We start from the raw sequence: 20635 nt of genomic DNA on the forward strand, positions 1-20635 counted from the left end.
TCTTGCCTCTGATAGTCAAGCACTGACATAAGGTGCGGGCTTATGATGCAGTTCCTCGATGTGAAGACACTTCTTCAGGCTACAAGTGTGGGCTCCCCCTGCCATGTTCTCCTGTCTGGTCTCTGCTGCTTAGATCAGTACCAGAAGCAGAACTTCAGTGACTGCCCTGGCTCAGAAACTTGGCTCCACACAGGGCGCTGAGGTCTAACAACAGGGGGACCTGGCTCATACCAACACCAATACCAAGTGGTTGCAGCTTACAGTCTGCTTTTTTTGCTTAGGGCCTTTCTTTTCCAAAGAGGTGCCATGCCCGCGCCATCTTCCGTAGTCTAGCCAGGTTGGGCTTGGGCTGGAGGGAGAAAAATTAAGCATAACCAAGTAAATGAGCTTCAATGCTTTCATACTCTGCCCTAATAGAATAATTTCCACGGGTTTTTAAAATCTAATTCGAAGTCCCACCCGACTTTCAGAAGAATCCAATTTCATAACTTATAGCACAGTAACAGCAAGAGGAAAGGAGCAATGACTTTTTTTTTAATGTTGCTATTTTTTCCTTTTTTCCCCCCCATTTCATAGCATCTTCAACTTTGGGGAAGTGTTTGTTTAATTAGCATCTTTGCCACTAGTAGAGTATCAGAACTTATGTTTTCCAAGTTTTACACTTAAAACCTGCTAACACTTTAAGTATTTGATTAAGATTAGTGGACCCCATTCAAGTCAATGTACTATTCAAATGCAATATGGTGAGATCCTTGCTAAAGTATTTGCAGGACAGAGGTTTTGTGTCCTGAACTTTTATTTTATTGGTAAACAGCTGTGTAAAATATTCAAATAAGATAAAGCCAGAGGTGATGGTTTCAAACTGGCCCATTCTAGTTCCAACACATGCATACATGACATGCCTCTTCTAATCCAGAGTGTGGATTATCAGAGGTGTATCTGTGTCCTGCACCATACCTGCTTTTCCTGCTGTAGATGTTCTGTGTCTGCAAGAGGCATCATGGAAGGTCTTCCGTGAGCACACTGGAAGGGAAGCTGGCAAGATGACAAAGCTTCAATAAGCCTGCAGCTCTCCTCCAAAGTCAAATGCTCATTGAACTTAATAGCACCTGGAAAAAAAAAACCCCAACAAATTCTTGCAGGCACTGCCAAAGAGAATGCAAACCTCCCAGCAGCCTTCCCTCCACACCTGTGCTCTTCACAGAAACCAAGGCAGCTCCCAAAGATTACCTGGGAGGCTGCAGTATGGCACATTTAGGGCTTAGCCCAATTAACAAGCCTGCTGCATAACGATCAGCTTTCTATGACCTGAACTTTCATCTAACCCAAATCTGATGGATGGTAAGACTTCTTTTTGATTTTAATACTGTGTGTGTTATGGCTGAAGATGCAACCAGTTCACAAATCAAGCAGCATGAAACCAAGTAAATGGCCAGTACCAGTTCCATAGGTTTTATTAATTCTATGTGCCAGCCACTGACAGGCATCAGTTCCAAGTCCAAATGCTAGCCCTGCCACTAAATCCTTTCTCACAAGTGAGCAATTAATGGCATCCAGAGGAAATCCAAACAGTCATTTCAGAGGGTTTTGCAATCTTTAGCCTTCACTGACACACAAGACCTTTCAGCCATGGGGATTTTTTTAGATATGAATTAATACATTTCATATTTTATATATTATCTGCCATTTGTAGAATGCAGTGAAAATAGATGCTTTTGGTTCACATTTACCCCTCCAGAATAATCTCGTCAATATTTTATATGGCACAGGAACTGCCACAAGAGGCTAGAGCTACTGCAGTCTACACCTGTAAGGTGTGTTCACTTCCAGGTGCTGGAAAGGCACAGTCCGTTAGAAGATGTAAATTCTTACTGCACTCCTTCCAAAAATATTTTAAAGATCACAGGCTCACTTAAACTAGTACTTTTGATACTTACCTGAAATAAAAAATGCTTTTTGGGTACAGTGTCTAAGTCTTCTTTGCTGCTTGCTTTCAAGCAGATTCCAACACCTCCCCTTGCCCCTTCACAGAGCTGTTACTGAAATGGTTCAGAGCTCACATGGATGAGTGTATCTCAGAACTGTATTCTATCTGTGTTTCATGTGAGGGCTGGAAAGCGTGTTAGGCCCATACATGGATAAATCAGAGCAGTACTGCTTGTCCCTCACAGTGCTGTCCATGATAAGATCATTATCTCTTTATCACTATGTAGACATCCCTGCACAGCCTGTAATCCCGGAATTCCTGCAAACACATTTTGAAACCACTTCCCCAGGGAGGATGTTGTGTAGAGAAAAAAAGGGTTTAAAAAAAAAAAAAAAAAAAAAAGAATGAGAAGAAAAGTATAGTTTCCCTACCATGACAGGCCTGGGAAGCTAACACCTTCAGAAACGTCAGAGGCAGTGTCCCTCGTGCTCTTCCTCCTGTGGTCTGCACTAGCTAAAAGTAGTAAGGGAACATCATCTTACTTTCAATTTAATATGCGAAAAAGGAAGAACTGTAACACAAAGGAAACTAAAATTGAGGAAACGCTAGTGGATTCCATCTCTCTCATTTGAGGCTTAACACACTTGCTCCCTTTGGTTCATGCAGTAAACTTTGCATTATTACAGTCAATTTCAGAAGAGGATGGCAACTCACCTCAACTTGTTCTTGAATAAGCTCCTGGAAAGAAAAAAGTAGTATCATCAGTTGCTATTTCTCTCCTTCATTGCCCATACCCTGCTTTGTCCTCATCTGTGTGTAACTTACTGTGTAGCTGTCAGCACCAGGAAAAAATATGCTGTTGCTAGTACACTGACCACAGTGTGAAAGATCTAGGTGCAAGTCCTGACCTCTCACAAGTATCTTATCAGACTTTACATTAATCACTTGGTTCCTCTCTGCATAAGTTTCCTATCTGTAGAATAGGTATAATGGAACTCTTATGCAATGAATTTGTTATCTTTGAATAGCTACCCTTTCTCCTTTGGATAATAGTCTATGTGGATCTAATTCTGGTGTCTAAAATGCAATGAATTCATAATCAATCATGAATATGTCCTACTAGTCCTAATTAAAATAAACAGACTGCAGAACAGATCTGCCAAAATACTCATGAAATCTTGAGCCATCAGCTAAGAATGAATGCTCGTGAGGCACAGACCTGATCCCCTCCTCCACCACTTTTAGTGCTCTTGGCTCCCAAATCACACCAGAAGAGTGCATTTTGAGTTCTTCCCAATTATAACAAGGTTGGAAAAGAAAATGTAATCAGATGAAGCATCTTCTCTGTTTCTTTTTTTCATATTAAAAGAGATGTATGGAAAGACTGGCCTGGTTCACAATGGCTCAGCCTAGTGGCTGATTATGGTACTCCAGAAACAATTTTTAAGGAGTCCTTGAAGCAGTTACAATTGTGGAGAACTCTTTGCAGTGGAAACTGCAAGTAATCAGTTCAGCACTTTCTTCCTCCAACTTCAGAACATCTGGACCAGAGCTTTTAGAAAGCTGCACTATACATGTAGAGATTCCAGGAAAACAACTTTAAATCCTAACAAACAACATTTCTGTATCAGCAATATTAATCATTACACTGTTCATTCAAGCATTCATGAGCTGTAAACTGTTGAAATATCTGTACTACATACTATTTTTCTTAGCTTCTCCATTAGTCCAAGCCTGAAACAGCCTCTTATTGTTTCTTTACAGTTCAGGGATTTCAGTCAAGGGACTGTTTAGCTACTTAAAAGGGATGGCACACATATTTGCCAGGGGACTTCACTGTCTCCCTTAAAACAGGGATATTCTAATACTCTGGGCCATTAATACAGAACAAGACCCAGTATGACAATTTCACTTGTATCGGCAACTGACCTCTACAATGCTTTTAGTGACAGGTTGTCTTTTCCGTCGTAATTCATTGGCTTCTCTTTCTATAACACACAGTGGCACTTTCCTCACTAGAATCAAGGACCTATTCATCTCAGGAAATGATAATTCAAGACCTAAGTCCTCCAAATTTTTGTAGCAGCACCTGAGGAAAAAAGAAAAAAAAAATCAGGAACGAGACATCAACCACAGGAGCTCTGTCTCCATGGCATACATAAGTCTTTCTGTAGTCCACATACATGTTTCTTCCTGTAACAGTTTCCAATCTCAAATGCACGCATCATGAGATTCCAAGTAATTTTGCCCTTTCAGCCTACGTGCAGCTACATTTTTTCACTCCAGTCAACTGTGCATATTTCATATTCCACAATCACAAGATCTAAGAGTTCCAGTGTTATGTGAAGAGAAGCTCTATGTCTGAATTCATAAATCTATCTTTTCTAAAGACACACGAAGGCTCTGGTTCAACAAACAAACATTCCAGATACTGAAATTACACAGCAAAAAGATTCCTTTAAGTCTAACCTAAAAATCTGTGATTTCAATTGACATCAGTAACAAATTCTTACATCAATTCAATAACAAATACTTACCATGGAAAAAAATATTGCAAGAAATTTATGATGGTTTAATGAACTTTACATCCCATTAAGCAAAGAGAACCCAGGAAAGAACAACTGTTACTTAACCTGACATGTCATCCTGTGGATGGAAAAATACACACAAAAACAGGACTTCACAGTCAGATGAGAACTCATCTTCAAAATGAAAACAACTGTAACAATACATAGTTTATTAACTCAGGGAATATTCATTTAAATTGAAGGTGCTGAAGGTCAATTTTAGAAAACATTCTTTGAATAAAAAAGAAGCTAATCTAAACTTACTAAATTCAGTCATGAGAATAATACGATTATTAGCCTCCATATGGAGATGACTTGGGCAATTCCACCCAAAGAAAGAAGAAATGTAGAGCCTTCAGCAAGAGCAGAGACAGACAGAAAAAGCTCATTGTGGTGAAATGACAGAATCCAAGCAGCTATTCAAGTCAATCAGGTTTTTGGTTGGTTTTTTTTTTTTTTAAGGGGCAAAAAAAAAAAAAGGAAGTTCAAGAGAGTCACCAGAACAATGCACTACTACAATGCTTACCAGACAAATGAGAGAATTAAAGCTGCAGGTGAACCAGAGGTCCAGCTGACCTATTAAACAGCAAGTATAGCTGAAGAGAAAGGTCTTTTGGGGAAGTAAATTTATTTCATTACATCCAACTTTACCACAGAATACAATCATACTCAGCCAACAACAACAGAATTCTGATTTTTACATAGTATTTTTAATTCATAACTTTTTAGTAAGGATAGTCTCCCAGGGTGACTGCAAAGCGATGAGCTGCCAATAAACACTGATAAATCGAAGAGCAACACATTAAAAGCACCAGTAAGCCAGCACCAGTATATGGGAGCACCAGTAATTCTCTTGCATAACCTCAGGTGATAACTAAAAATCTCAAGTGGCATCCCACTGTGCTGAATAATTTAAACAACATCCCTAAAATAAATCCATGCCTCTCATTTTCTTTATCTTACTGATTTTTGTAGTATGCTTGTGATTTAGCTGATGTAGAAAACTAGCTCACAGAACTTATTTGGTCTTTCAGAAAGACTTTAATGCTGCCTCTTTAAAAGGGACTAGAAATGCAAATGCAAAAAGTTGTCATCGATAGAGAAGTAACATTTATCATAAGACTACAGAAAAAAAGGTATGCTGGCAACAGATGGTCAGTGTTCAACATTACATGAGTCCTGATCTGTATCTTCATAATTGTTTATTAATGATGTGGAAAAGAAGAGACATGGTCAAGCAGGAAATTACTTAGGTCAGCTGAGACTAAAGCCAATGTTGAACTCAATCAGAACTTAAAACAAGTAGAAAAATGGTGAATAAAATCAGTAGGATGAATGAAAAAGCTGTAATGAAAAATAGACAGAAAAATTGAATTCACTGCTCCTGAAGACAAATAAATGCCATTCAATAAGCAAGGAGTTCATGCAAGTAGCAGTAGCCAAAAAAGCAGTCAAAATAGCAGGTGTTGATATTACGGACAGAAAATAATGGCACAACTGCAAAGCTCCTGTACAAATCAATGGGATACCCTCACTTGGTATACTGAATTCAGTTTTGGCCATCCAGTCTCAAACACAGATATATCAGAAATGGGACATTCAAAGATGAGTGCAAAAATAATTCATGAACAAGATGCATTACAAATATTGTGATGTAATAATATACTGCGAAGCAATAACATCATTAAGAGGTAGGAACAACAAAGGCATCCAAATATTACTGAACTATGAACAGCAGTGGTTACATTCTCACATTTTTCCTAGGGCAGGTGGAACATATTAGTACTTTACACTTTCCTTCGGAATTTCTGGTATTGGTCACTCTCACACAAATATACCAAATGGGTACAGCAGTGATACTGTTATGACTGGAATACACCCAAAAAGGGCTTTACACAAACAAGTATATCCCTGTAACAGGCAACAATCTTAACAAGGAATGACTTAAAAGCTGCTGAGTTTGCCACAGGCGTAACAAATGAGCAGTTTTAGAATAATGAAGTAGTTCTGTGAATATCAAGATAGAACCTCACCTGAAAATGAAGAATAATGCAAGGGAAAAAAACCTCACAAATGCACATCACAGGTGACATAGGGATTTCTGGGAAAAAAGTTTGACTAGCATCCAGTAGGTCTGCAATAGTCCAACAACAAAGTGTATGTAAACTCTTTCAGTACAAAAGTTAAATGTCTTAATAGTAGCTAGGCCACCACTCTGAAACATTTGGGAAACAGTGTTCATTAGTTACTCTTGGCAGGCACCTAGGATTAAGGAATGCATTTTTGAAGGATTCACAATACAAACTTTCCATAGCCCATCCTTCTCTTCTCAAACAGTGCCTGTTAAATCAGTGACTAGATTGACACTATGGGCACTGCATTCCAGTGCGCACTCCCAAGTCTTAAGCCCCAGACAGTAGGATCTATTGGAGACAGCTTTGGCACTCTTCTGGCCCACATGTGAAGGTTTCCTTTCCCAGGGAAACCACAGCATACTGAGGTACAGAAATGGCATACCACATGGTTTTGTCACGAGATGTTGTAACAATGTGCCCTAGAAGCACACCTATTTCCCCCAGCACAGATACAGCCAACTGGTCTCAGCTCAGGAAAGTCAACGGCTTCCTTCCTGAGCTTCATGTTAACCTAGCAATACATAGAGATCTTCCTGGTCAAGAGAGCCATCCCCAAAGTTTAGAGCTACTGGCCATTACTAACCGTAGAACTCTTCTTTGTTCTTCTGTAACTTCAATCTCCAAAGGGGGAGAGATGGAGGAAGACAGTAGTTTCTTCTTGCCACACGCTGCAGCTTCCTTCTCATAGGAATCTGTGAATGAATCATTTAGAAGTATCCCCTCTTAGAATATTTACACAGGCATTACCCTTAATGACCCTATGGTTTGGCAGTAATCCTCTGTTTGGATTAAAAAGTGACCACAGAATGCCTTCTCCTGAAACTTGTGGAGGACTGGGAATGTCACAAACTAGACATCTAGTCTCTGGGGAAGGGTTGGTTAATGCCACTTTGTTTTTTCCCACCAGTTCCAAAAAAGAGTGACCCTAAATAGCAAAAAAACTACTGATATATTTAGTCCAACTCACAGAGAGCAATTTTTCCACAGAAAAGTCTGATATAAATGGCATTAAAATACTATTCATTAAGCATTTCTCCCTTCAGTCTTTAACTTTTTTTTCAGTACCTGACCAAAAGGAGCAGAGTTCTGGGAACCCTCTCTGCAGGAACTATGCAGTATTTGTTGATGAAAGAGAAGGTCAATGATTTTTTTAGTACTTGATGGATGACTATTGTGCTTTTTAACACTGAAACCAATGGCTAATGAGCTCACAGAGAAGACTATTATCCCTTTGCAAACAATTTCAGACTGTGGAAATTTTAGGCTTTGAGCACAGTATTCAGCTAAAAAGGAATTAAATGAACTATGCTCTTTACTCTGCATCCCATGTCTTATTCTTCACAGCATAACCACATAATCTTATTGATGTTGCTCTATTTCCTCTTCATTGTTTTTCCTATCAGTCTTCCTGCTCTTTCATTACGTCAGGACTATTTTAGTTTGATAGTTCTGTGGGTAAGAAGGGTATCTTCTAATTCTGCAAACACTGTAACAATTCTCAGCTGCTAGTACTATGACTGCTACAGATACTGAATGTCTGCATGCTCCTAGGGATCAGGATAAAGATGACAAATGAATATCCTATTGGTTCCATACATTCCAGATGGCTTGTTTGTACTTTTCTGGCACTGATTATCTTTTTTTCTTACAACGATCTGAATCCTCACCTGCAATAAGCTGCTCCAAGCGGATCCGTTCATGAGCTGCATGTTGGTCCACCAAAATCAAGAGGTTTCCATCTAAAAATGTACCACAACAGATGAGAAATAGACAACTCTGTACCAGACAACTGCACAGGTCAGGAAGAATAACTGCTCCCTACAGGCTACATTGAGAAGATAAATATCAGCCAGATTTCCAGAAATAAAGTGAGGAGGAAGCTCTATTGGCAGAACATAAAGTCACTCACTACAGAATAGAAATTTAGTAATCCAAACTGGCATTTAAATTAAGGTTATTAGACCGAGTCAGGAACTCTTGTCTATTGACATATTCATCTAACTTCAGAAAGAGACCCAAGGTCACCCACAAACTGTTCTGTTTAATACGATTTTTAAAAATGTTACAAAACCTGCTGGTTTTGAATGCTTTTTTTGTACAGCTGCAGTAAGCTTCAACAATGAATATATCCAGATACTGTGAACAGTCTGAAAGATATCCGTAATTTGAGCACAATCTATTTTTATTGCACTAATCTGAAGGCATTAGGAACATTCAACAATGTCCAAAATAAAGATAAAGAAGATCCAGGAAATTTCAAATGAAGACTAACATTTTCCTCTACTCACAATATCATCCCAAGGCAAGAAGAGAATAGAAACAAGGACAGTGTTCTCTCTGCAGTCTAACTGCGCTTGACAGCAACCTCAACTTCATGTTAATAACTACTCTTACCTGCCTTTTTATCCATTTCTTTCCTAGTGTTGATTAAACAAGCGATAAATTTATTGTCCACTTGCTGAAGAACCTGTAAGATACTCAGAAAAATCATTACCCGGTGGTAAGCTTATTTTTTAAATGAAGGTAAACAAAAGAAGACGACAATCAAAATGGATGAAGTGCAACAAAGAGCTAGTAGGATGATTAGGGGAGTGGAAACCACAGCTTTTCTAATCACAAAGGCTTAAAGAATTTGGCCTAGAAAAATTGAGACTGAGAAAGTATGTACTTATTCTTTATAAATACAGTGAGGGTAAATATGGAAAAGGCAGGGATTATTTAAGCTAAAAGACAATACTGGCAGACAGTCAAATGACCATAAATTGGTCATGAAACAGTTCAGTCTGGAACTAAGAGAAAGCTTTAAAATATCCAATAAAATAATTCTGGATTTTTTTTTCCAAAGAGAAACTCTAATTATTCAGTGATGGAGCTGGAAATTTACAGAACAGATTACATGGTCTTGTAGAAGCCTCCATGAGTTGGGAGTTAAAGCAGTGCACAACTCCGAGTACCTGCTGGTATCACCAAAAGAGAATGTAAACAACTTTTTTAACCTGCTATGTGTTTCAGGTCTTGTGTTGATCACCTCTAAGAGCCAGGAAGCATTTTTAACGCCGCCTCACTTTCTGATGTAGAATTTGCCCCTGTGACTTGATTCCTCCTTCCCCTCAAGCATCAGAAATAAACCAGAACTACAGGGAATACTAACCCGGCATGCACAATGCATTTAGTATCTTATTGTTAGATTTAAATCAATAGATGTGGGAGGAATTTCTTCTCAAGTCACATAGTTAGAGCTCACTCTGAATTCTCTGTCTCACAACATGTGCATTGTTCACCTCTTAGGTAAAAATTAATAGATGATCCTATTTCTTTTCAGGGATGGAATATGTTAATGATTCTTTTTATTCTTTTCCTATGCCATGATGCAACATTATTTTGCTTTTGGTCTTTTGAGAGATTCTCAAAATTGCTATAGGGTATTGGAGGCAGTATTTAGCTCCCTCAGAGATGGAAAATAGTAATTTCTTCTAGCTTTACCTTTTCAAAAACATACAAAGGAAAACATTACCCAAGGTAAAGTTAATCATAGAACCACTCAGTAAGTTTTAAAAAACAGTTCTTATTATGAGTGCACAGAAAAATGGTACCTTTCATTTTCTAGCTTTCCTCTCCTATCTTTGTGAAACATAACCTGTTCACTGTAATAACGTTATTTATTCCTGTTATTCTTGCACACACAACCTAAGTAAGGGAATCATTTGGATCCTTGTCCACCTTGGAGATCAACATTACCATGCCCCACATATCATAACCTGCAATCTCAAGGTCAGTAGCCTTACTGCAGAGAATAATGCTGACTGGGCCTGCAGGCCTTATGTCATTGAGATGCAAGACAGGGAGAGAACCCACTTCAGCATTTCTTTCCGGGCAAACCATCAAAAAGAATGTAAGTTGAAGCTATGCATTTACATCAGCTTTTAAGCTAACATTTAAAACATTTTATAAAGAAGTACTTAAACCAGTTAAACTCGATAGCCTGATGCCATTTTTAAGAATTGCTTTTGAGGGCAGACATGAATCTTAAAGTAGAATTTAAAACCTTTCCATGAAATCTGGGATTTGCTTTTTAAATCACTCTGCTGACAAATTAAATTTTTAAGGTCAATAAAGGATACGGAAGACAGATAAACTGCCCACTGAAATATTTAGTTAACAATCTTTCTAAGCAGCAGTAACAGGGCTGCCTATTGATATGATTTAACCATACAGTCAAGGAACTTTGGAGTCACTTGTAGATAGCAAATGATCAACCATAAGATGATACTAAGATCTGGCATGACATGTGTCTGCTGTTATCACACAGCAACCAAAATTGCCCTTTCTGCTTGTGAAAATTAGGGATATGAACTATTTCCCTGGATACCTCTTTCCCACCAGTCAGAAACATTAGTAAATCCCATCTCCTGAGTGGGAATTTGCACGTGAAAAATAGTAATAGGTCATATTGTACCTGCATCGAATGAACCATGTCTTTGGTGAAACGATAAGGATGTAAGATGTTGTGAATTTTCACAGCCAGATTGTCAGCCTGACTGCTGGTCACATCAATGGCTATCTGTAAAAACAGAATTATGGATCAAGCAAGCTATAAAGGATTTGGTAAAACCCCCAGACAAACACAAAATTCCCCCAACAAACCAGCTTTAAGAAAAACTAGAAATAACTGTATTTTGACAAACCAAGCTTCCTACACAAGAACAGCACTAGCTAAAGATAGCATCCAGCAATCCCTCTATTTCCATCCCCATACACCTTCCCACCTGGATATTACCTGCTAACTTCAATGCATTCAGCTGTTTTCAAGTACCTATCAGAAAAGCCGAAGCTAATTCTCAGCCTACGTGAGGACACAATGGACTGCATTATAAAGATGTATTACCCTGAAATGAGTCAGAATACACGTCACAGTAACGACTGAACAAACTGCTCCTTTTCAGAAACTCACCAGCAGGTGGTTTGCTACTCCATCCCTATTGTTTGCAGGTGGACATGGTTATATATGTGTGTTTACACATACACAACATGATGATTGAAGATAATGCTACCTCATGACAACAAAGGAAGTTTTTATAAAAGCTCTAACATTGTTTCCCTCTCACATACTATAACCCTGCCAGGCTATAAAAACAACTATAGTAAAATGTACTTTTAAGACTCATTGCATCCCAGATAAGAAAGCTGGGTTATTTTAATTCTGTCCACAAAGAGGACAGACACTACACTGCAATTTTGCCATTCAAAAACTTTTAATTTTAAGATTATTATCTCTGTAAAGGGAAAGTTTACGATAATGTTTTGCTTTTGAAAGGGTGAAAGATTAGCCTTATATCTGCTTCTCTGGCTCTGAATAAATCAGAACAATGACTTACATATAAATAGTCTATAAAAACACATAACTAGCAGGTCTATAGTCTAATATATCACCAAATGACTTATATGCAACAATTACAATATCTGCAATTTTGATCCCCATGTCAGAAAATAAAAGAAGGCTAAAACAACTCCTATTTTAGCATGAGATGTGAGGTAGCACTTACTTCTGGGCAGGGAACAAAAACAGGATTATCCCATTCTGAAAGCAACAACTGGAGAGACTCCCCTTCAGCATCTAGGAAAGAGCAACATAGATAATACGGAGACTATCCATCAACAGAAGGCGCAAAGATGCGTTGGGTACCTTTACCTTACACACACGTTGGTGGGTTGGGTTTTTTTCTTCATAAAAAGGATTGCATGTACAAATAAATAATGGAAGTCTGTCTTAACTAGGAAAGACACTGCATCTTTCTGAGTCCTAAACATGCTGCAGAACAATTCAACAGGCCCCGGAAATGGATGAGGGTTGCAGGGAAGGGAAAGAAAGACCTGTTTAGCTACCCACTCCCTCTGGACAAAGCCACATACCAAAAAGATGATTTCATCCTCTCCACCACAAAAAAAAAAAAAAAAAAAAAAAAAAAAAAAAAAAAAAAAGGTGAGGATTGAAGCTATTTTTCACATTCCAAGGTTGGAACGAGTACAAAGAAGGGAGTAGGTAATTATTCTTCAAACTGCTGACATAATTCAACAAAGAACTGGGTATTTCATCCTGTAAATAAGTATCCCCTAACCTGCTTTCAACCCTAAAAGATTTTTTTTCCCAGTTCTAGATTTGAGATGACTCACATGGTCCCATTGTTAACAGACCTTGAGTAATTCTGGGATCCTGTTGGGACATCTGGGAGAATTCTTTGATTTGTTTTTACTACAGAACACCACGTCCTGGAAAGCTGGCCCTACCTCTCAGATCCTGGCTTGCTAGAGTCTTCTCTTTTCGAGGTCTAGGAAGGAAGGGTAGCACAATCTCACTTCTAAACGGATGGCACCTGAACTGAAAGCCTAAACACAATATAAATTCACTGCTGCAGCTTCAACAGCATTCAAAATTACAAAAAGCCATACAATTGTTATATTCTCATAAATGAGCATGTACTCAGCCCTCTACAAATTAGAGTATCCCACTGGTTTTGCAATCTAACCTTGAGGAAAAACAGCACATATGTAAAAAGTTGAGAATTACCAGACACATCTGCATCAGGAAATGTATTTTAAAACATTACTGTGCCTTCTGCAGGACTGTCCTTTAAAATTGCTGCTGCTTTAAACATGTAACAATTATTTCCAGAATTAGTGCAATCAGAAGTGTTATCCCCAAAGAAAAAGAGGAGGCCTATAGGAGTCTGTCAGATATCAAAATACTCTTGAATTCCCTCTATTAAGGAGTGGTAAAACTGTCAGTCTATCACCACTCCTATCAATACTTAATACAGTTATCAGGAACTTGTAGAACTGAAAACTGCAAGCCAGTGAGGCCACATGAGATACCAGAATTAGCCTAACAACATGTTCCTACCCACCCAGAAATGATTTAATGATATTACAAACCTGCGCTGTTATCAAGATTATTAAGCAAGTGGCTCAGATTTCCAGCACAGTGGTAAACATTTCACCCTTCCTTTGGTACAATTCAGACTTCTATTCTTCGTGAAATAATAATGAATCAATAAAGTTCCTTTCTACTGAGAAATTAAGGGTGTGCATTCAGGAAAAGTGGCAGAGTGATAACGCCAAAGAAAACCAGCTGCATGCTGATAAGCTCAGTGTAAAAAGGCTCTATGAGATCCTAGGCCAGTTCATAGACTGTTGACTGTCAGCTCTATTCCAGTAAGGACCAATGATGGTCTACCCTGGGGAGCAAGAATCCTTTCAAGAATCCAAATGGCAGCCTAGCACGGGACAGTAACTCAGTGTTGCACTGTCACAAGCTGCAGAACAGAGGACAAGATGGTCTGACATGGATCCCGGTAAAATGCAGCAAATTGAAGAATGCTGCTAAATTCAGACTTTGACAGAACTTCTATAATGTCATGGAAAGGTATTCTCTCACAAGTCCACAAAAGCATCTATTGTCTATATGAAGTCCAGTATTTTATACATGTAATAAAGAGTCATCTCCCTGCTTCCTGTTGCAGGGAAAATCCCTATTCAGAATATACATTGTTCATAAAGCTAGGATTCTCTTGCCCAAAGGCCACTGAGAATTTGAAGCTGGCAGAGATGTTATTAATACGACTTTTCTGACACGTAACATCAGAAAACGTGCTGAGGATAATAACGTATCTACTTTATACATGCAAACCACATAAAATTACCATATTTGAGTATCCATTTTCACATGCCTCAATTAGATCATTAAAAGATACTACCGTAATGACACATCAGTCAATAATGTAATAAAAGTAATTACAAATGCAAACAAAACTGGCATAACAACAAAGACCAGGTTGAACTGGGATGTTAATCTACTACAAAAGCATAGCATTATTCAAAAAGGCATCTGATGGTGAAATGAAGCTTGATAAATTTTCCTGTAGCAATCATTTTAACCAGTATAAAGGTGCCTGAGTCTAACCTTCAAAATCTAGCATTTCTGTTGAGTACATGGCTTGTGACTGGAAAAGATGGCAGATAGTCACTGCCAACATGGAAAAGAAGATATGGATTATTCATATCTCCTTCCACCTGTCACCAACCAATGTAATTTCCCTAAACTTGTGTATGAGATACTATTATTAACAAATCATGGAGCTGTGAAATTCTAAGTCAATACGGGGTTACTGATACTACTTTAAAAAGCAAAATGAAAGCATACAATAGCAAGTGAAGAAATTATGCCTTTCCTGGGTCTTAACAGCAGTCCAGAACAGCGCCCAACTTCAGGAGACATGAATGCCGTGTGAGGACACAGTTATGTTTATTGCTATGGCTAAGAAGAAAGAATATAATTTGCTTGAAAACATGTGAAAGAACATGTTTGTTGAACTTTGAAAATCTAAGATCTGTAGGGTCTAGCCACAGTTCAAACACCTTGTGTGAAGGTTTGGCAGGTCCAACCTTCCAACCTAAGAGAAGAAAAAAAGCTGCAGTAGATACTTCACCAAAGAATAACACCATTGGTGGAGTTAAGAAAGAGTGGCACAATTGATACAATGGAGAGTAACACCAATGATAAGGCTAAGAAAGAACATTGCCATTGGACATGCAACATGATATACATCTTCAAAGAGTACAGACTGTACATCATCCGAAACTGTAAGGGTATGTGAGGTATTCTCTTTATAAAAATGAATGCACTACCCAAACTATTTTGCACAGAAGGTCAAGCTCCGCATCTCAGTGTTTTGGCTGGCTACTAAACAGCACTGTGGGCAACTGAAATTGGTAAACCGCAGAAATTAAAAGTGTTAGTCAAGGCGCATATATCTGCACTTGCAAGTAGTTTTACCTAACAAAAACAGAGATGGTCTTCACCTTTGTAACAAATCTACTTCAACGAAACACAGTAAGTATTAAGAACTATTGGCATAAATTCTTATAATTAAAAGGGAATAGCTTAAATAAAACACCTACTGCACCAAAAAGTAACAGACAAAAATGGAACAAAACACAGTCATCATCTATCATGATTAATTAGGCAAATATGTCACAGGAGAATCATCTAGAAAGCAGCCCAAACTACTTTTTCGAAACAAACTATGCAGTAGAAAATACAGTCTACATGTGGAATGACTGTATCTTCTCTCACTACAGACAGAATAAAGAACAACTTAGAACAAAGATGCATATACATGGAAGGAAAAATTATCAAAGACACTATTCTGCCAAGCCAGACCAGGAGGGCACAGAAATCCAAACCTGACAGATAGATCAATGAGGGTCAGGGACACCACACCCCCAAAAAAACAATACAATGTAGTGTCCTCTCACCCCTCAAAGCTCCACCATTGAACCACCAATAATGCTGTACAACAGCTCCTACAAAGCTAAGTATGGAAGAACAGCCTTCCAAAATCTGTGGAAAGGAGCCTACACATTCTCCATGAAGAGTTAAGAATTTTGTTAATTTTCAAGGGTTGCTTTAACTTTGGCATGCTGGTTGAAAAAAGATCATTTTAACACGGGGCTCTCAGTAACAACAAATTCTTAGAAAAATAATAGAGTCCTTAGGACAAAATGGTTAAACCCACAGTATTTTTCCAGGAGGCTTACTTTGAGGTATGTTTCTCACTTTCTATATAACAAGAATTATATATAACTGCGATGATTCTAAATGTCATTATGCCTGGTGAAAACTTGGCAGCTGTCTGATAGTTGACAAGTTGCTGACATTTTTTTACTGTTTTATTAAAAAATATCTTTTAATATCTTGAACATTAATGTTTTACTGTCTCCATAGTTCCCAACACTTTCCTGTTTTCCATACAGCTGTTACATGTAAGGCAGTGGCTATAAACTGTCAGGTTTATAGCCAGCAAGATATTTTATGCACCTAACAGAACACAGTTTTCCTCATCCCATTTTTACAACCACCACCACCCCTCTTACCGCTCTCTGAAACAACATTCACAGCCATTGTTGTTACATCTTGAATGCAGGCAGCTTGAAATCCTGCCACAGGAGGAGTACCGTAGGTGCTCAGTCCAGTTGCTTTATTGATATATATCGTCTTACCCGATGAAACATCAAAATCTTGCAGCCAGTCAGAACAACACACATCATTCCTGGGATCGCCTGTGCTTGTGTTGTCTGCAGAGAATTCCAAGTTACTTAGGAAGGTTGTGTGGGGAGGCTCAGTATCCTTCAGATTTTGTTCGGAGGGCACATCTAACATACTTTTATCTTTACAGGTGACATCAGTACAATCCTTTTTAGCAGGTAATGATAAAACACTGCTTGAAGAGACCGTGTACTCCTCTTCTATGCTGCTGAGCGGTGATGTGCTGACAGTTTTCATGGACTCCAGTCCCGTACCATCCAATTGCCAGCATGCATCCCCCTTAGAAACACTGTAATTACAGTTCCTCGTTTTTTCCACTGAGGATTTATATGTTTGACAAGCATTATACAAAAAACTGTTATCTGAAGGTCCAGAAACAAAAGAGTGGTCATCTTTTCTTCTTGAATCTGTTGGGAATTGTTCACTAAGTTGTTCTACTTCTTTGTGGTCACTTTTCATTCTGGACAGTTTGGATGACAATGATCCTGGAGATCTTGTATAACTTGCATGGTTGTTACTAACCTGAGAGCAATCAGACAATGTCAAAGGACTCTGACAAAGGGTTCGTCTGTCCTCTGAAGTTGCTCCACTGCAGAATAAAGTCTCTCCTAAAGAAACAACAACTTCGCTACTAGTATCAGAATCTGTATCCTCCACAGGTGGAGTTACACAAGTGCTCAAGTCACCATGACTGTCATAATCATTCCCTGAAAAGTCACAATTAGCTTGTGAATTAAACACTGGGAGAGCACATTGACTCTGCTCTGACAATGCTGTTGGTACCGTACACTTGGCCCTCCCGTAGTATCTCCTGAACTTTTCCAATGAACCCAGCTGTGTGGACAAGCTCAGCTTCATAGAGGGCTGAGATCTTGGCACAGCTATTCGTCTTCTATTGCTGTTTATAACTTTATTGTGAGGAATACCTGAAGAAGTTGCCAGCGGCAATTCTGAAATGTTTGATGTCTCATAATGCATTTTACTGGTGGCAATAGGCACAGCTGCTTCCTTACTCGCCTCATTTGACGAAGTGCTGTTCTGTAACCACTCACTACCATCAGCCATGCACACGTCTCTGGTGTAAGGAGGTGTATATTCTTTATTTGTATTGCTGGAAACATCCTTAGGATTTAAAGACTGAAAATTCCCTTTGTGGCCAAAAACATCCTTGGCACTGACAGGGTCGGGTCTACATTGCATGTTTAATGCAAGATTTATTTCTGTTTGTTCACATGCGTGTAGGGGCTCTTTTTGTGTAACATATGTAATGAGGCATGTAGAGCACAATTTTAATGGTACTGAACTAACAGCCCATCTTCCAGCATCATGTGTCAGGTCAGCTGTTTCCCTGTCTTCTCCTCTTGCATTGCACAGCCTCATCAATGAATTTCCAGAGACAATTTCAGATCCCACTGCTGTTTCACTAGAGTCTTCTCTCTCAGACGGCAGTCGAGTAACATCATTTTTTAAGATACAGACTTCATTGCTTTTCTGCACTACTTTGCCTTGCTGGCTTCCCATATCTTTTATGTAATTCTCTGCACAATGCTGGAGGTCACCAGAACTGTCTATTTTTCTTATTTCTGACCTGGCCCCTCCACCGAAAGAGGAACGAAGATTTCCTGAAGGTTTCAGATGAGCATCAGGCAGTTTCTGGGAACTGTTAGTGTCTTTTGGCTCCTGCTCCAAGATATCTGATATAAGGAAATCGGAAGCTGTGTCATCTTTGCTGGGCAGTGGATTCTCTGCTTTATTGTTTCTGCAGGAATCAGATGGTTCATCAATCTTCTGATGTGGGGCAATTTCAGTTTCCTGTAGATTTTTATTTGACTCTGTAAGACTTGAAGATTTTTGTCCAGCAACAGATTTCCTTTTAACATCTCTTGATTGCAAGTTACACATTTCATAGGAATCCACAATTTCATCGCATGCTTTCTTAAAACTGTCTTGGATGCTCTTCTCATCAGGGAGTGAGGGCTTCAGAACTGGAGCGTTACACAAACTAAAGTCATTATCTTCATTAAATTCTCTGATGTCCTCACTACATGGTTCAATAAATAAATGTTCTCGTTTCAAAAATATTTTCACTCCTTCCTCTATGCAAGTTAGAACAACATCCCAATTCTGGAACTCAATTAGAGTCTTTGCAGGTTCCAGACACACATCATAGTCACTGTATGCACAGGTCACATTAAGAACGAAGATCCCATACAACTCTGGGCCACAACGGTGGCGACCAGGACTTGAACTAGCCTGTCTGCTTACAGGGGCACTTTTTGCCTTGCAAATGACACTTTCTTTTCTTAATAAAAAATCAATTAGTTTATGGAGTCTTGTCTTTAAAACAAGCCTTCTGTTTACATATAAGAACTGCATATTCTTGTTGTAATGCCCTTCAGTGCTGATATAACCATTTATCTCCAATCCCCCAGACTTATGATTTATTTCTCGTAACTTCTGGGATCTGCCCAGTCCATAAATTTGACAAAACCGTGAGTAAACATCTCTTGTCTTCGGGAGCTGAAGCACCATAGAACAAGAAACATCGTTCCTTAAAGACAGTGAAACAGAGGGATGCATCAGTGAAACAGCCTCTACTTTCTGTCTCACTCTCTCAAACTCCAACACAGGATCCATACACTTCCTCCTCACTGGTAACTGATGGAACAGATTACACACAGTGACTGTAGTTCCACCACTTGGTCTGCTCAATTCAGCTTCACAGACTTCCAGTGCTTGCCCATTGTGAAATAGTTTCACAAATGTTTTTGCTGTCCTGCTGGTCTTAGATGAAACTTCCATTATGCTGGCCACATTGGCTATGCTTGCCACAGCCTCCCCTCTAAAGCCATAGAATGTCAGCTTCTCCAAGTCTCCCACTGAGTTGCATTTGCTGGTGAAGTACCGCTTTCCCATTGCATTTAAGTCCTCTCTCCCCATCCCAGAGCCATTGTCAACCACCTGGACCTTAAAAGCTTCCAAATCCACCCTTATAGCTACGCATGTTGCTTTGGCATCAACGCTATTGAGGACAAGCTCCTCAACACACTGCCCCAGTGAGTTGATAGTCATTCCAGAGCGCAGCCTGGCTCGCACATCTTCCACCAAACGCTTGATCATGTCAAAATCAGACAGATGAGAAACTCAAGAAACTGCAGGGAGTTCACTCCTCCATCTTCCTTAAACCAACAACCTGCGTGGGGAAGAAAACAAAACAAAAAAATTAAAGGCCTGAAAAAACTTTATTGCATTACCCTCGTAAATATACTTTTCTCAATTTCACTGGTATTTGAGGCTTTTTTGTTGACTATGTTCCTGCTCAGGCTTTGATCACATACTGTTGATGCATTCAGGCTCAATGGCCAGAATGCCATGTCTATGCCCCTTACTACCAACATACTTGATTCTCAGACTTAACATACCCAAACCAAACTCCAACCATGATGAGGTAAAATTCAAAGAACCTGCAAGCAAAAGGCTTCCAATTGTATAAAAAAAATTTAGAGTAAGCATCATCAAGAACTGTTCAGAAAGCTACTTTCCCCTCATATCTACCTCAATGTCCACAATGCCTCATCCTGGCCAAGGAGCAATTGCTGCAATTTATCTAAGAAAGGAACAAGCTGGGCTTGGGAAGGGTGTGGGACACCGAGTAAGCTGTTTATGAGAAACAGACCCTGCTGTTTTCCAGTCCTTGATGCCTACTGGTTTCCTAGTGGTATTCGAGGGGGCACGCCACTCTTCCTCCACCCCTCACGCACAGCTCCTCACGCAGCCCTAAAAGCGCTGCTGGCCCTCTCCAGGGACCCGGTGCTCCGCCTGTGACAGGCACCCAGGGATTCCCTGGACCCGGGGCCAGAGGAGGGCAGCGACCCCCCGCGCCCCGGCTCGCTACCACACGCTG

The 20635-nt window shown here is 39.3% G+C and overlaps 1 protein-coding gene across 1 annotated transcript; it reads right to left on the minus strand.

The window, feature by feature from the left end:
- Positions 1 to 277: 277 nt before the first annotated feature.
- On the minus strand, positions 278 to 19851 carry MLH3 (mutL homolog 3). Its single transcript, XM_010009714.1, has 12 exons — positions 16560 to 19851; positions 12915 to 13013; positions 12173 to 12243; positions 11086 to 11190; positions 9024 to 9096; positions 8297 to 8368; positions 7213 to 7321; positions 3857 to 4016; positions 2642 to 2665; positions 2359 to 2440; positions 958 to 1109; positions 278 to 349 (listed from the first exon to the last, which is right to left on the minus strand). The coding sequence occupies exons 1-12, from the start codon at positions 19849 to 19851 to the stop codon at positions 278 to 280; spliced, it is 4311 nt and encodes a 1436-aa protein (XP_010008016.1).
- Between the last annotated feature and the right edge of the window lie 784 nt (positions 19852 to 20635).

Source organism: Nestor notabilis, unplaced genomic scaffold (assembly GCF_000696875.1).
Source record: "Nestor notabilis isolate BGI_N333 unplaced genomic scaffold, ASM69687v1 scaffold31902, whole genome shotgun sequence".
NCBI classification, from domain to species: Eukaryota; Metazoa; Chordata; class Aves; order Psittaciformes; family Psittacidae; genus Nestor; species Nestor notabilis.

Excerpts from the sequence above, each read along its gene's own strand:
- MLH3 (XM_010009714.1), bottom strand. The coding sequence starts at position 19,851 with ATGATCAAGCGTTTGGTGGAAGATGTGCGAGCCAGGCTGCGCTCTGGA. Across the intron at positions 13,014-16,559 it reads GAATGTTGTTTCAGAGAGCG|GCTTTCAGTTCAGGTGCCAT; the intron begins GTAAGAGGGGTG and ends TATTGTGTTTAG. Across the intron at positions 8,369-9,023 it reads AGAAATGGATAAAAAGGCAG|ATGGAAACCTCTTGATTTTG; the intron begins GTAAGAGTAGTT and ends GTACATTTTTAG.